Source organism: Budorcas taxicolor, chromosome 3 (assembly GCF_023091745.1).
Source record: "Budorcas taxicolor isolate Tak-1 chromosome 3, Takin1.1, whole genome shotgun sequence".
Lineage (NCBI taxonomy): Eukaryota > Metazoa > Chordata > Mammalia > Artiodactyla > Bovidae > Budorcas > Budorcas taxicolor.
In genome coordinates, this window is record NC_068912.1 from 46,578,423 (window position 1) to 46,593,550 (window position 15,128).

General features: G+C 38.1%; 1 protein-coding gene across 1 annotated transcript in view; it reads left to right on the top strand.

The window, feature by feature from the left end:
* DPYD (dihydropyrimidine dehydrogenase) overlaps nt 1-15,128 on the top strand; it is a 934,615-nt gene that overhangs the window by 792,855 nt on the left and 126,632 nt on the right. Inside the window, exon 20 of the mRNA XM_052637354.1 lies at nt 2,483-2,662. Coding sequence (XP_052493314.1) covers nt 2,483-2,662 — 180 coding nt within the window. The remainder of the gene's footprint in view (nt 1-2,482; nt 2,663-15,128) is intronic.

Consider the following 15,128-nt stretch of genomic DNA (forward strand, 5'->3'; position numbering starts at 1 on the left):
GAATCCCACATTTGGCCTTTTTATATATGCATCGTGAAATTACTACCACTCTTTGCTGAGAACTGCTAGGTATACATACTTCTTGCCCTTTCTCTCTTTCTATCTGGTTCCCATTCCCTATTCTAGAGCCTCTCAGTGTGTTTTCAGTAACTTTTCTCAAGCAGCCTAGCAACAGCTAAGTATCTGGTGGTGTGCTAGGCATGAGGATTGTAATGAAATATATTAATTAAACACCCAGAAGGTTTTAGGGGACCTTGAAATAGAAGATGGTTTATCCTTCTATTTTCAGGTATTTCCTCATCTGCATTCACATATGACATGAGTTTTCATTGTTGTTGTTGTTGTCTTTCAGTTGCTAGGTAGTATACGATTCTTTGCAACCCCGTGAACTGCAGCACGCCAGGCTTCTCTGTCCATCACTGTCTCCTTGACTTTGCTCAAACTCATGTCCACTGAGTCTGTGATACCATCCAACCATCTCATCCTTATCACCTCCTTCTCCTCTTGGCCTAAATTTTTTGTCATCGGAGTCTTTTCCAATGAGTCAGCTCTTTGCATCAGGTGGCCAAAACATTGGAGCTTCTTTATTGGCTGCTATCACCAGGCACTATGATATATGCTAAGAATCTAACATCTGGAAAGATAGGCAAGAAATGAGTTTTTTTTGCTTACTTTTGTTTGGATGGTTGTGTTTTTGGATTGATTTGAAATATGGATGTGGAGAGTCATTGAATTCTAGGTGATAAATTTTCTGTTTAAGTGATGGTGGGCCATATGGATGAAGAGATCCTACCAGCAATGAGTAAATGTAATTGAGTTTCTGGAGTCTATGTGTAGTATAAAAACTGGAGAACTATCTTTGTAAGTAATCAATCTGGAAGTGTTTCTCTAAATCCACTAAATTCAAGCTCTAACTCAAATCCTAACAGACTCCCAAATATGTTGTTTTAGAAGGATCCTAATTTCTCAGATTCAGCCTTCCTTAACTCTAGAATTAAATCTCTATTTTCTAACAAATGGTCATGCAAAAAAAAAAAACTCCCCTGCATATGCATTCATTAAACATATCTCTATTAAGAGCAGAATAAGTGACAAACTCTATGCTAGTCACTGGGGATAATATGTTGTCCAAAATAAATATAGGTTCTTCCCTCCTAAAGCTTCAGTCTATCAGGGAAGGGAGCTGCCAATCAAATAATCTTGCAAAAGTTAGAAGTCAAAACTGTATGAGTTAAGGAGGCTTTAACCTATAGCTCCATATATGGAGCTCCTAGAGGCCTCCTTGAAGAAGCAATATTTCCCATGAGACTGAAGCTGGGGGGTTAGTCAGCCATGTGTAAAAGGCAAAGGCCTTCCAGGCAGCAAGGTTTTACGAGGTGTCAAGGTAAAGAAAGAATGTGGCAAATCTGAGGGAAAGAGGAAAGACCTGGGTGACTGGAGCATAGTGGGTACAAAGAAGAACAACAATGTATGAGGCTGAAGAGGTAGGCATTGGTACCTGAGGGCTGAGTTAACTGATGAGAGCACTCCAGCCCAGCATGACCACCTTCAAACAAGGTACATGACCAGCCCGGACATGTACCTCCAAGCAGTACATCTTAACAGAGAGAAAATGAGAGATTAAAATGTCCATTCTTATGTTGTGCTGAATTTAACTCCTTGAAAATTCTACCTATTGAACCTAATTGTTTACAACCATACTGACTATACATGACATACAGTAAACTACACATATTTAAGGGTTTCCCTGGTGGCTTAGAAGGTAAAGAATCTGCCTGCAATGCAGGATACCTGGGTTCAATCTCTGAATTGGAAAGATCTCTTGGATAAGGGAATGGAAACCAATCCAGTATTCTTGCCTGGAGAATTTCATGGACAGAGGAGCCTGGAGGGCTACAGGCATGGGGTTGCAAAAAGTCAGACACAACTGAGCAACTAACACTTTACACATATTTAAAGTATACAGTCTGATGTTTTGAAATAAGCATATACCTGTGAGACTGTCCCCACATCAAGCTGATGAAAGTATCCATAGTCTCTGAAAGTTTCCCTGTGCCTCTTGGCAGTTTTTCCTTCCCTAACACTCCCATCCTCTGCAGGCAATGACTGACATGTCATGCTTAGACCAGTGCCTGGCATATAAAATAAATTGTGTTGACTGTCTGAAAAGTGAGTCTGTTTGGAGAATTAGCTCTTGGTTTGACTGAAGCTGGTACTCCAATACTTTGGCCCCCTGATGTGAAGAACTGACTCATTTGAAAAGACCTTAATGCTGAGAAAGGTTGAAGGACAACAGAGGATGAGATGGTTGGATGGCATCATCAGCTCAATGGACATGAGTCTGAGTAAACTCTGGGAGTTGATGATGGACAGAGAGCCTGGTGTGCTGCAGTCCATGGGGTTGCAAAGAGTCTGACAGGACTGAGCAACTGAACTGAACTGAACTGAGCTGACATTCTGTTGGTTGCTCTACCTTTTCTAGGTATGCAGTGCTATTCAAAATCAGGATTTCACTGTCATCCAAGACTACTGCACTGGCCTCAAAGCCTTGCTTTATCTGAAAAGCATTGAAGAACTACAGGACTGGGATGGGCAGAGTCCAGCCACGAGGAGTCACCAGAAGGGGAAACCAGTTCCTTGTATTGCTGAACTTGTGGGAAAGGTATGTGGTCACCTCTCTTGGGTTGTCCTTGAGAACTCTGGCTTTTTCATTTTCCATTTTGGGTCTTGTTTGCCCTCCCACCACCCTACTAACAGGGGAAACACAGATGCCCCATTGGATGTGATTGCATAGTAGAATCGTTCTGAAGGAGCCTTGATTACAACTATATGACAGGTCTCTGAGCTACATTTTTATGAAACCTGTATAACACAAGGTCACATAAAGGAGAAAGATTGAAGTTTATAGTGTAAAATGCCTCCAAATTCTTGCTTACTGTGGTGATGACTGGCATTCTTTCCAGTGGGAGGCTGGAGATTTCTTTATTCTTTAACCAGCTCTGGAAATTATAACATTACCTTTCTATTTTCAGACAATCAAATCACTGGAGCCCTGAATAATATGATGAAGTTTTTAAAATTAAAATCTAATCAGTATCTTTTGTAACTGCTTCTGCTATGTGTGTGGTTAAATCTGGGCTCAAAAGGTTATGTCCCAGCTTTCTCTCTAACTGCTATTTTCAAAGAAATATACACTACATTTACATTTTGTATAATACAGTGATTTTAGCAAATCTTTTCTGAAACAACATTCAGTATTTTGCCTTTGTATTTCCTTTGTATTATTCTAAATAGACAACCATTGTCAGAAGACGTTTCTTGAGTCCTGAATGAGGGGAGGAAAAAATTATAATTCTTAGTCTTTTCAGCTTGTCACTACATCAATAATTAACTTTAAAAAAAAGAGAGGCAAGTATAAAAAGATTCTTAAAGGAAGCATTTAATAATTCAAATGAATCTTAACTTGAAACAGGTCACATGAAAAAGAATGGAAAACAAAAACCCTGGGTTCTGTGCTTTCGATGGCATGGTTAGGGACTCAGAAAGAATAAGAGAAATATCATATAATGATATACATTTGGCTAGTTTTAATTGGAAATATCACTATTCTTCTCTGAACAGACAGCCAAAAATAAGAGCTTCCTATAGATTAATATGTATGAATGACTGCAAGTCCAGTGATCAAAAATAAAAGGAGGGGAAAATAAAATCTTGCTGGTTTCCAGGAAAATATCGTGATAATGACTCCATGAATGGCAATCAAACAGAAAGGCTGGGTGACATTAATATTTATAATATTATAATTAGCAAGACTGTGCCTAAGCAGTATTATTAGTGTAACTAATCATATTATCATAAACTGAGTCTGAAAGTATTTAGACAGTGAGTGTTCATGCCTTTATCAATGACCGTCAATATCCCAAGGTTGTTCATAACTAAAAAAAATTTATAAATAACTTTACGCTCATGCAATGTAAATATATCAAGTTAATTGTTTCTGACATGATAGTTTTGATAGTTTATGACCATCTATAAAAGCATTGTCTCAAATGTATGCAGTCATCGTGAGAGCTGAAATGGGAGAGGCTGCATTGCACTGTGTCATTCTGTCTCTAAAGGACTTCCACACTCATTTCAAAACTTACATATTCCAATAAAAGATAGGTAATGATGGAGACACTTGTGTCAATAACATAGGTGGAAACTGATTTTCAGATGGTTTGAATCTAGGTTTAGACTTTATTTTGGTAAGCCCAGCCTTCATCAAAATTGTAAGTGTAATTTCCAGTATTATCATTTGTTAAAAAAAAAAAAAAAGAAGATCTTGCCTATGTGATTGTATTACTAATTCATTTCTCAGCACTAAGTTGAGGAACAAGCAGATGGTCTGGTAAATAGATCTATGCCCCAGAGTCTCTGGTGAGGGCTGACATGACTCAAACAATAGGTGACTATCTCCTTTAGGTTAATATTCCTAATAGTGAATCAAAGCACTCTGGGTCCACAGTACAGGTGGCTTCCTAGCTGTTCTTTCCTGGTGTGTGTATGTGTGTGTATCTTTGACAGTAATTCATATTATATTCTCATTAGCTAAAGAGTAGGATGCTGCTTCTTACCATGTTTTCATGCTATAGGGAAACAAGAGAAGATGCAGACGCTTTTAAAAAGCCCCGCTAGAAGTAGCTGGCTTCTTTAGACAGGAAAAAAATTTGTTTGGAAAGTATAATTGTTACTCTACTTAATCTTTCACTCAGAGGTCAGGCTAGAATAAATTAGAGTAGAAATTTAGAAGAAACCAATTACAGTACAGTGTTTGAAGATGGAGGAAAATGAGACTTGAGCCATGGAAACAAGGATTTGGCCAAATTAGTCATGTTATCTTTCAAGTAATTAGTATATTTAATATATTCTCCCTAATGCATGCCTCACGTATTAATTGATTAAACTTCCCAAGCAATGTTTCTTCATGTGACTTTGGAAGAGCAAGAAGTCAGGCATTTATAGTTTGCTCTGGTCTTATGGTACAAGTTGTATAAGTTTGTGCCTGCAAGCATGAGAGTAGATTCCATAGGAAGGGCAGTCATAGCTCTGCTACACCACAGAGCTGTTGATCTCGAACTCATGGTGCTTGAATACCACGTGGCATGCGTCTGACAGTGTAGATTCCCCGGCTCCACTCCTAGAGATCCCGATTTAACTGGTCAAAGGTGCATCCAGGAATCTGCATTTTAACATCCTGATTCTGATGGAAGAACACAAAGATCCATGTTGCCAAGAGGAATGAAGAGAATAGCAACTGAATACAGTCAGAGACTGAGAAGATAGTGATGGACACAACACAAGCCTCTTTTGTGGGAGAAAGCTGGTAAAAAATGATTTTGAGCTGGAAGAGAAATGACATAGAGAATAGGGAGAGGAAATCCAGAGAAGCAGCACGCTGGGTTCTGAACGGCCAGTGGTTGAACATGCCCATTGAGGAACCAGGAAGTTAGTTCAGCTGTTGGATCAAAGACACATAAGCAAGAAGAATTGTAAGGACAGAGACAGTTCTCAAAAGCATGACATTCAGAGTCCATGCAGACAGTCAGCAATGAGGATGTCTGTGAGGATTAGAAAGTTGAGACTATTCACAGTATCATCAAAAAAGGAGGGGCATCTGTAGCCAAACCCTTTTATTTTATACTCAGTTACCTTAATTCCCTCTTTACCTGGCAGAAACCTGGCAGCTCAATAAAAGTGAAATGTTTGCTTGCTGCATGTGGGACAGTGGTTACTGGCAGAGTTCAGAGTAAGCCTGTGGGGTTTCTATGAGGCCTCCTCACTTACTAGCTAAGCAACTCCAGCGAGTTAATTAATCTCTCTAAATCTGTGTCTTAAACTATAAAATGAGGATAACCACAAGTCCGCATTCTCTCATTAACAATTCTGAAACCCAAAAAACTCTGTAACCAAATGTTTCACATAACTCATTTGGCAGCAAACCTGGCCTGAACTGATATGAGGCTATTTATAATCTTTATTTATTCCTCTTAGAGTGAACATTTGCATGTTTACTGCAGAGAGACTAATGTGTTTGAGTCCAGGTTGCCACTTCGCATCTTGCTGGAGGTATTAGGTATAATGTAGTAAATGTACCATTTTTCTTTCCTAAAGTCCAAAAAAGTTTCTGAATTTTGAAATACAATTCGCCTTAAGTATTTTAGGTAAAGTGTTGTGAAGAATACTTAAATGAAAATGTAACTGCGATTATATCTTTATCTACAAATTCTTCTTTAGAGTTGGAGGCAAAGTATATATTTTAGTGACATTAGAAAATAAAATGCTAATATTTGGCATTTTAAGGTGTGAAAATAAGAATTATGTTGCGATTATTTGCTTGAGAAACATGGAAAAAAATGCATGCTAAAAGAAAAAAACAAAATTTTACAATCAGAAAGCATAGAAGGAAATTACTGCACTTTTCTGTGCTTAGGATAAAAGCAGAATTCCTAAGCAAGAGCCCTTGAGAGAAAACAACACAGGACAACACAGCTGATTGCTTGGGGTCTGTGTGCATTTTCACCTGCTATTCTTTACATCTGGAGTCTTTCCAGTTCACTAAAGAGTAATTAAAGCATCGTCTTCTCTTTGAGTTATTCTCTGACCTCTCTGACCAGGGTTAATTTCTCCTTTCCTTCTTCCATCTGAGTTGCAACCAGTATCACACAGCAGTTGAATTTTTGCATCTCTGATTCTTCTGCCAGACAGTCTTCCCCTTTGTATCCCAATTCCTGGGTACCCACTGATACTCAGTAAGGGCTTAATAAATGATGCTTGAATAAGTAAATGAAGGAATAAACAAATGTTGTAAGAAAACAGCTAAGCGGTAGGACTAACAGTCGATATTTACTATGCCATCATTTTCCCCATTACATCAAAAATGAAAAAAGAAAAATAGTAACTTTGAACTTAAAAGTCTTTTATGGTGTATGAGTCTAGTAAAATGAGATGGAAAGAAGCCAGAGTGAAAAGAATGAGCTATGCAAGTGAGCGACCTTGATTCCTTCTAGAACTGGCAACACGTACCTAGAGTATAAGCTTCTTGAGGGTCTAGACCACGCTGTGTGCCAGTGCCTGACCTAATGTTCATCATGTAGGAGCAACAGCATGGTAGCTGAATTGCTGAATGATATATTAATCACTCTTTTTTTAAAAAAAATCTTAAATGTGTTATCTATCTTAAATGTCACTTCCTTTGTGAAGTCATCTATGACTGTCTTCCTCTCCCTCTAGGAAAATTGAGTCGCTTCTTTGATAGCTCAGTTGGTAAAGAATCTGCTTGCAATGCAAGAGATCCCGGTTTGATTCCTGTGTTGGGAAGATTCCCTGGAGAAGGGATAGGGTACCCACTCCTGTTTTCTTGGGCTTCCCTTGTGGCTCAGCTGGTAAAGAATCTGCCTGAAATGCGGGATGCCTGGGTTTGATCCCTGGGTTGGAGAAGGGGAGGGCTACCCACTCCAGTATTCTGGCCTGGAGAATTCCATGGACTATATAGTCCATGGGGTCGCAAAGAGACACAACTGAGCGACTTTCACTTTCACTCTTCTCCTTCAGCCCTTTGTTCATATAACCAGTATTGCAGTTATTGGATGATCTTCTAGTTATATTACTTCTTGTCCATCACTGAGCTCATTATGAGCTTCTTGAAAACAGAGATCATGTCTCATTTCTATTTGAATTTTCAAGCACCTCGCACAATGCTCCATGTTTATAGAATTAAGTTGCACAGACTATCTGTGGTGTCCTTCTTTAGAAGAAAAAAAGAAAGCCAGTTTATAATTAAAATTCCAGCCAGGCCCTTTCAAGAATAGCAAGCATTTTAGAAGAAAACAGTAAACGTGCCAAATTACTTTCAGTAGGTATTAAAATATGATGAAATACCTATCAGTGATATTAATAAGTGAACATAATGTGTACTCATTAAAAAGCTTTCATTAGGATAAAATCAGAAACACTGTCTGGTGCTTGTATAGTGATTCATAATACAAGGTTTTATTTTGATGATAAAAACCAAAATTTGTGCATCTATACGACCAGATGCATCATTCTCATGTTTTTAAAATCAAAAGGAATATGATTTTATAAAACTACTGCTATCTAGTTGTGGTGCTTTATATGTAGATGTCTATCTATTTACTTGTCTCTGGTATGTTTTTCAATACAGGAAAAAAGAAGCATCCACAAGGATTATATAATGTCATAAGCATGACTATCGCAAAAGTCCTCATAATAACAGTGGTATCTCCTGTTAACTAAAAACTTTACAAGTTTTATGTCTTCATGCTATTTATTTTTTTGTGCTTTTCATTTTTCCAAATTGAAGTTTAATTTACATAAAAATGGACAGATCTTAAATAAACCATTTGATGAGTTTTGGCCAACAAAACACCAATAAAATCCTTATATCTATCAAGATACACAACATTACCAACACCTCTTGGATTCCCTTCTACATTTTCCCAGTCATTATCTCTCTGCCTTTCCTACCACCAGAAGCAAACACTAATTTCCATCAACATAGGTTTAGTTCAGTTCAGTCGCTCAGTCGTGTCCAACTCTTTGCAACCCCATGAATCCCAGCACGCCAGGCCTCCCTGTCCATCACCAACTCCCGGAGTTCCCTCAGACTCACGTCCATCGAGTCAGTGATGCCATCCAGCCATCTCATCCTCTGTCGTCCCCTTCTCCTCCTGCCCCCAATCCCTCCCAGCATCAGAGTCTTTTCCAATGAGTCAACTCTTCGCATGAGGTGGCCAAAGTACTGGAGCTTCAGCTTCAGCATCATTCCTTCCAAAGTAATCCCAGGGCTGATCTCCTTCAGAATGGACTGGTTGGATCTCCTTGCAGTCCAAGGGACTCTCAAGAGTCTTCACCAACACCACAGTTCAAAAGCAAGTTAGTTTGCTCATATTCTTTAGCATGATACAACTAGAATTCCATAATGTAAACTTTTTTCTGTGTGGTTATTCTCACTCAGTACAGTGTTTCAGGGATTCATCCATGTTTTGGGGGGCTGTAAAGCAATTCACTTTTATTGGGAAATAATATTTTATTGTATAAATATGCCACAATTTGAGTATTCATTCAAATCAACATTTGGGCTATGTTCACTTCTCCAATATTATAAATATATCTGAAATAGGCATTCAGGCATAAATGGTTTTGTGATTACAAATTTTTACTTCTCTTGAGTAAAATCCAGGTGTGTAATATCTGCATCATAAGGTAATGTGTATGCTTTATAAGAAACCTACAAACAGATTTCCAAAGTGATTGCAGCATTTTACACTCCTACAATGGCAGATGGGTGTTTTGGTTTTTCCACATTCCAGCCAACATTTAGTATTCTCTTTCTCTTCCATTTTAGACATTTTAGTGTATGTATAGGAGTACCATACTGTAATATTAATTTTCATTGCCCTGAAAATTCATAATGTTGACCACTTCTTTGTGTTCTTTTTACACATCCATATGTCTTCTTCTCTGAAGAGTCTATTCAGTTCTTTCCCCTACTTAAAAATTGGGTTGATTTTTTAAAATTAAATTTTAGGAATTCTATATATGTTTTATATGCAAGTCCTTAGAGGCAGAAGAAGCATTTGACAAAATCCAGCAACTACTCATCATAAAAACCTAAGCAATCTAGTGGAAGAAAACCCTCAGTCTGATAAAGCATGTATAAAAATTCTATAGTTCATACTATATGTAATGGTGAAAAAAATCAACTTCCCCTAAGCTCAAGAACTAGGCATAAATATCTACACTCATTACTTATATCCAACATTATACTGGAGGCCCTAACTACTGCAATAAGGACACAAAAAGAAATAAATGGTATCCAAATTGGAAACAAAGACTATGAAGACTGTCTTAATTTGCAGGTAGTAATATTGTGTACATAAAACTTGTAAAGCACCTGTAAAAACACTATTGTTGTTCTTGTTCAGTCAATAAGTTGTGTCCAACTCTTTGAGATCCTATGGGCTGCAGCACACCAGGCTTTCTGATCCTGCACTGTCTTCCAAAGTTTGCTCAAATTCATGTCTTGAATCAGTGATGCTATTTAACCATCTTATCCTGTACTGCTCCCTTCTCCTTTTGACGTCAGTTTTTCCCACCATCAGAATCTTTTCCAAAGAGTCAGCTCTTTGCAATAGGTGGCAAAAGTATTGAAACTTCAGCATCAGTCTTTTCAATGAATATTCCAGGTAGATTTCCTTTAGACTGACTTATTGGAACTCCTTTCTGTCTAAGAGGCTCTTTCAAGTGTCTTCTCCTGCATCACAATTCAAAGGAATTCTTCCTGATATAGCCATCTTTATGGTTCAGCTCTCATATCCATACAGGATTACTGGAAAAAAAATGTATCTTTGACTATATGGACCTTTGTTGGCCAAGTGATGTTTCTGCTGTTTAAAATGCTGTCTAGGTTTGTCACTGCTTTTCTTTCCAAGGAGCAAGAGTCTTTTAATTTCATGGCTGCAGTCACTGTCCACAATGATTTTGGAGCCCAAGAAAATAAGATCTGTCACTGCTTCCACTTTTTCCCCTTCTGTTTGCCATAAACTGATGAGACCAGATGCCAAGATCTTAGTTTTTTGAATGTTGAGTTTTAAGCCAGCTTTTTCACTCTCCTCTTTCACCTTGATCCAGAGGTTCTTTAGTTCCTCTTCACTTTCTGCCATTAGAATGATATTATCTGCATATCCGAGATTGTTGATATTTCTCCCAGCAGTCTTGATTTCAGTTTGTGATTCATCCAGGCTATATTTCGCCTGATGTACTCTGCATAGAAATTAAATAAGCAGGGTGACAGTATATAGCCTTGACATACTCCTTTCCCAGTTTTGAACCAGTTCTTTGTTCCATGTCTAGTTCCAACTGTTGCTTCTTGAAACCACATACACAGGTTTCTCAGGAGGCAGGTGAGGCAGTATTCCCATATCTTTAAGAATTTTCCATAGTTTGTTTTGATCCACATATTCAAAGGCTTTAGCATAGTCAATGAAGAAGAAGTAGATGTTTGTCTGGAACTCTCTTGCTTTCTCTGTGATCCAAGGAATCTTGGCAATTTGGTCTATGGTTCCTCTGCCTTTTCCATACCCAGCCTTTACATCTGAAAGTTTCAATTCACATACTGCTGAAGTCTAGCTTGAAGGATTTTGAGCATAACCTTGCTAGCATGTGAAACGTGCACAGTTGTACAGTAGCTTGAACATTTTTTGGCACTGCCCTTCTTTGGGATTGGAATAAAAAACTGACCTTTTCCAGTCCCATGGCCACTGCTGAGTTTTCCAAATTTGCTGACATATTGAATGTAGTACTTTAACAGCATCATTGTGTAGGATTTTTAATAGCTTTCAGCTAGAATTCTATCACCTCCACTCGCTTTGTTTATAGTAGTGCCTCTTAATATTCTCTTGACTTCACACTCCAGAGTGTCTGAATCTAGGTAAGTGATCCCACCATCATTGTTATCCATGTGATTGAAACCTTTTTTGTATAGTTCTTCTGTGTGTTCTTGCCACCTCTTTATCCCTTCTACTTCTGTTTAGACCTTACTCTCTTTGTCATTTATCATGCCCATCCTTGCATGAAATATACCTTGATATCTTGTTTTTTGAAGAGATCTCTAGTCTTTCCCATTCTATGGTTTTCTTCTATTTCTTTGCATTGTTCATTTAAGAAGGACTTCTTATTTCTCCTTTCTGTTCTCTGGAACTGAAAATCAATAAATGAACTTAGCAGAGTTTCACAAGATAAAGACAATATGCAAAAGTCAGTTGTATTTTTATATATACAGCCCCAAAATTAAATTTTAAAATGCCACTTACAATAGCATTCAAAATCTACTAAATACTTCAGTTCAGTCCAGTCGCTCGGTTGTGTCCAGCTCTTTGCGACCCCGTGAATCGCAGCATGCCAGGCCTCCCCTGCCCATCACCAACTCCTGGAGTTCACTCAGACTCACGTCCATCAAGTCAGTGATGCCATCCAGCCATCTCATCCTCTGTCGTCTCCTTCTCCTCCTGCCCCCAATCCCTCCCAGATTCAGAGTCTTTTCCAATGAATCAACTCTTCACATGAGGTAGCCACAGTACTGGATTTTCAGCTTCAGCATCATTCCTTCGAAAGAAATCCCAGGGCTGATCTTCAGAATGGACTGGTTGGATCTCCTTGCAGTCCAAGGGACTCTCAAGAGTCTTCTCCAACACCACAGTCCAAAAGCATCAATTCTTCGGCACTCAGCCTTCTTCACAGTCCAACTCTCAGATCCATACATGACCACAGGAAAAACCATAGCTTTGACTAGACAGACCTTAGTCGGCAAAGCAATGTCTCTGCTTTTGAATATGCTACCTAGGTTGGTCATAACTTTTCTTCCAAGGAGTAAGCATCTTTTAATTTCATGGCTGCAGTCACCATCTGCGGTGATTTTGGAGCTCAAAAAAATAAAGTCTGACACTGTTTCTACTGTTTTCCCATCTATTTGCCATGAAGTGATGGGACCAGATGCCATGATCTTTGTTTTCTGAATGTTGAGCTTTAAGCCAACTTTTTCACTGTCCTCTTTCACTTTCATCAAGAGGCTTTTTAGTTCCTCTTCACTTTCTGCCATAAGGGTGGTGTCATTTGCATATCTGAGGTTGTTGATATTTCTCCCGCCAATCTTGATTCCATTGTGTTTCTTCCAGTCCAGCATTTCTCATGATGTGCTCTGCATATAAGTTAAATAAGCAGGGTGACTATATACTTAGGAACAAATTAAAATTTGTGCAGTAACTACCCACTGAAAACTACAAATTACAAAACTATAAAGAATTGCGGAAAAAATTAATGAAGAAATATCAATAGAGAGATATGCTAAGAGATATGCTAAATGCAATTCTCTTCAAATTGATCTGTAGCTATGTGACAATCCTAATCAAAATCCCAGAACATGTTTTTGTAGAAGTTGACAAACTGATTCTAAAATTTATAGGTCCAACAGTAGCCAAAAGAATCTTGAAAAAGAAAATACTTAGAAGATTTGATCTATCTGCCTTCAAGATTTTCTATAAATCTGGAGTAGTCCAGCAAGTCTGTTTTAGTGTCAGGATAGACAAATAGATCAATGGAACAGATAGAAAATCTAGAAGTAAACCCACAAATATACACTCAGTTGATTTTTGACAAAGATACCAAAGCAATACAATGGAGAAAGGAAAGACTTTTTGATAAATGGAGCTGGAATGAATGGATAACCATATATAGATATAGATATATAGATATTTAATGAACCTTCATATTATCCTCACACAGGATACAAAAGTAACTTTAAATATATCACAGATATAAAAGTAAAAACAAAACTATATAATTTTAAAAGAAAATGTAGGTAAATATCCTCTGGGATAAGAAAATTTTTTTATTTAAGATACAAAAAATAGTAAACATACTAGAAAAAAATTAATAGTTGCACTTCATCAAAATTAACTTATGCTCAACAAAAAGCAAGTTAAGGAAATGAAAATTTAATTGACAGAATTGGAGAAACTATCCATAATACTTGTATCACACAAAGAACTTGTGACCAGAATATATATATAATACTTTATTAAAGTAAACTGGAATTATTTGAAATGATTTAATCTTATCAACAAGTATATGGAAACTTAAAATGAAAAATCCATGGTTAGAGACCTGCCTGTGGGCTGTTGCATCAGTCAATTCAGTTCAGTTCAGTTGCTCAGTAGTGTCCTACTCTTTGCGATCCCATGGACTGCAGCACGACGGGCCACCCTGTCCATCACCAGCTGCTGGAGCTTACGCAAACTCAAGTCCATTGAATCGGTGTTGGCATCCAACAGTCTCATCCTCTGTACTGCCCTTCTCCTCCTGCCTTTACTATTTCCCAGCATCAGGGTCTTTTTAAATGAGTCAGCTCTTCACATCAGGTGGAGTTTCAGCTTCAACATCAGTCCTTCCAATGAATATTCAGGACTGATCTCCTTTAGGATGGACTGGTTGGATCTCCTTGCAGTCCAAGGGAACTCTCAAGAGTCTTTTCCAGCACCACAATTCAAAAGCAATAATTCTTCGATGCTCAACTTTCTTTATAGTCCAATTCTCACATCCATACATGACTACGGGAAAAACCATAGCCTTGAATAGACAGACCTTTGTTGGCAAAGTAATGTCTCTGCTTTTTAATATGTTATCTAGGTTGGTCATACCTTTCCTTCCAAGGAGTAAGCGTCTTTGAATTTCATGGCCGCAGTTACCATATGCAGTGATTTTGGAGTTCAAAAAACTAAAGTCTGACACTGTTTCCCCATCTATTTGCCATGAAGTGATGGGACTGGATGCCATAATCTCAGTCTTCTGAATATTGAGCTTTAAGCCAAGTTTTTCTCTCTCTACTTTCACTTTCATCAAGAGGCTCTTCAGTTCTTCTTCACTTTCTGCCATAAGGGTGATGTCATCTGCATATCTGAGGTTATTACTGTGTCTCCTGGCAATCTTGATTCCAGCTTGGGCTTCATCCAGTCTAGCATTTCTCCTGAGGTACTCTGCATATAGGTTAAATAAGCAGGGTGAAAATATACAGCTTTGATGTACTCATTTGCCTATTTGGAACCAGTTTGTTGTTCCATGTCCAGTTCTAACTATTGCCTCCTGACCTGCATTCAGATTTTTCAAGAGGAAGGTCAGGTGGTCTGGTATTTCCATCTTTTTTAGAATTTTCCACAGTTTATTGTGATCCACCCAGTCAAAGGCTTTGGCATAGTCAATAAAGCAGAAATAGATGTTTTCTGGAACTCTGTTGCTTTTTCAATGATCCAGTGGGTGTTGACAGTTTGATCTCTGGTTCCTATGCCTTTTTTAACACTAGCTTGAACATCTGGAACTTCATGGTTTATGTATTGTTGAAGCCTTGCTTGGAGAATTTTGAACATTATTTTACTAGTGTGAGATTAATGCAATTGTGTGATAATTTGAGCATTCTTTGGCATTGCCTTTCTTTGGAACTGGAAGGAAAACTGACCTTTTCCAATCCTGTGGCCACTGCTGAGTTTTCCAAATTGCTGGCATATTGAGTGCAGCAC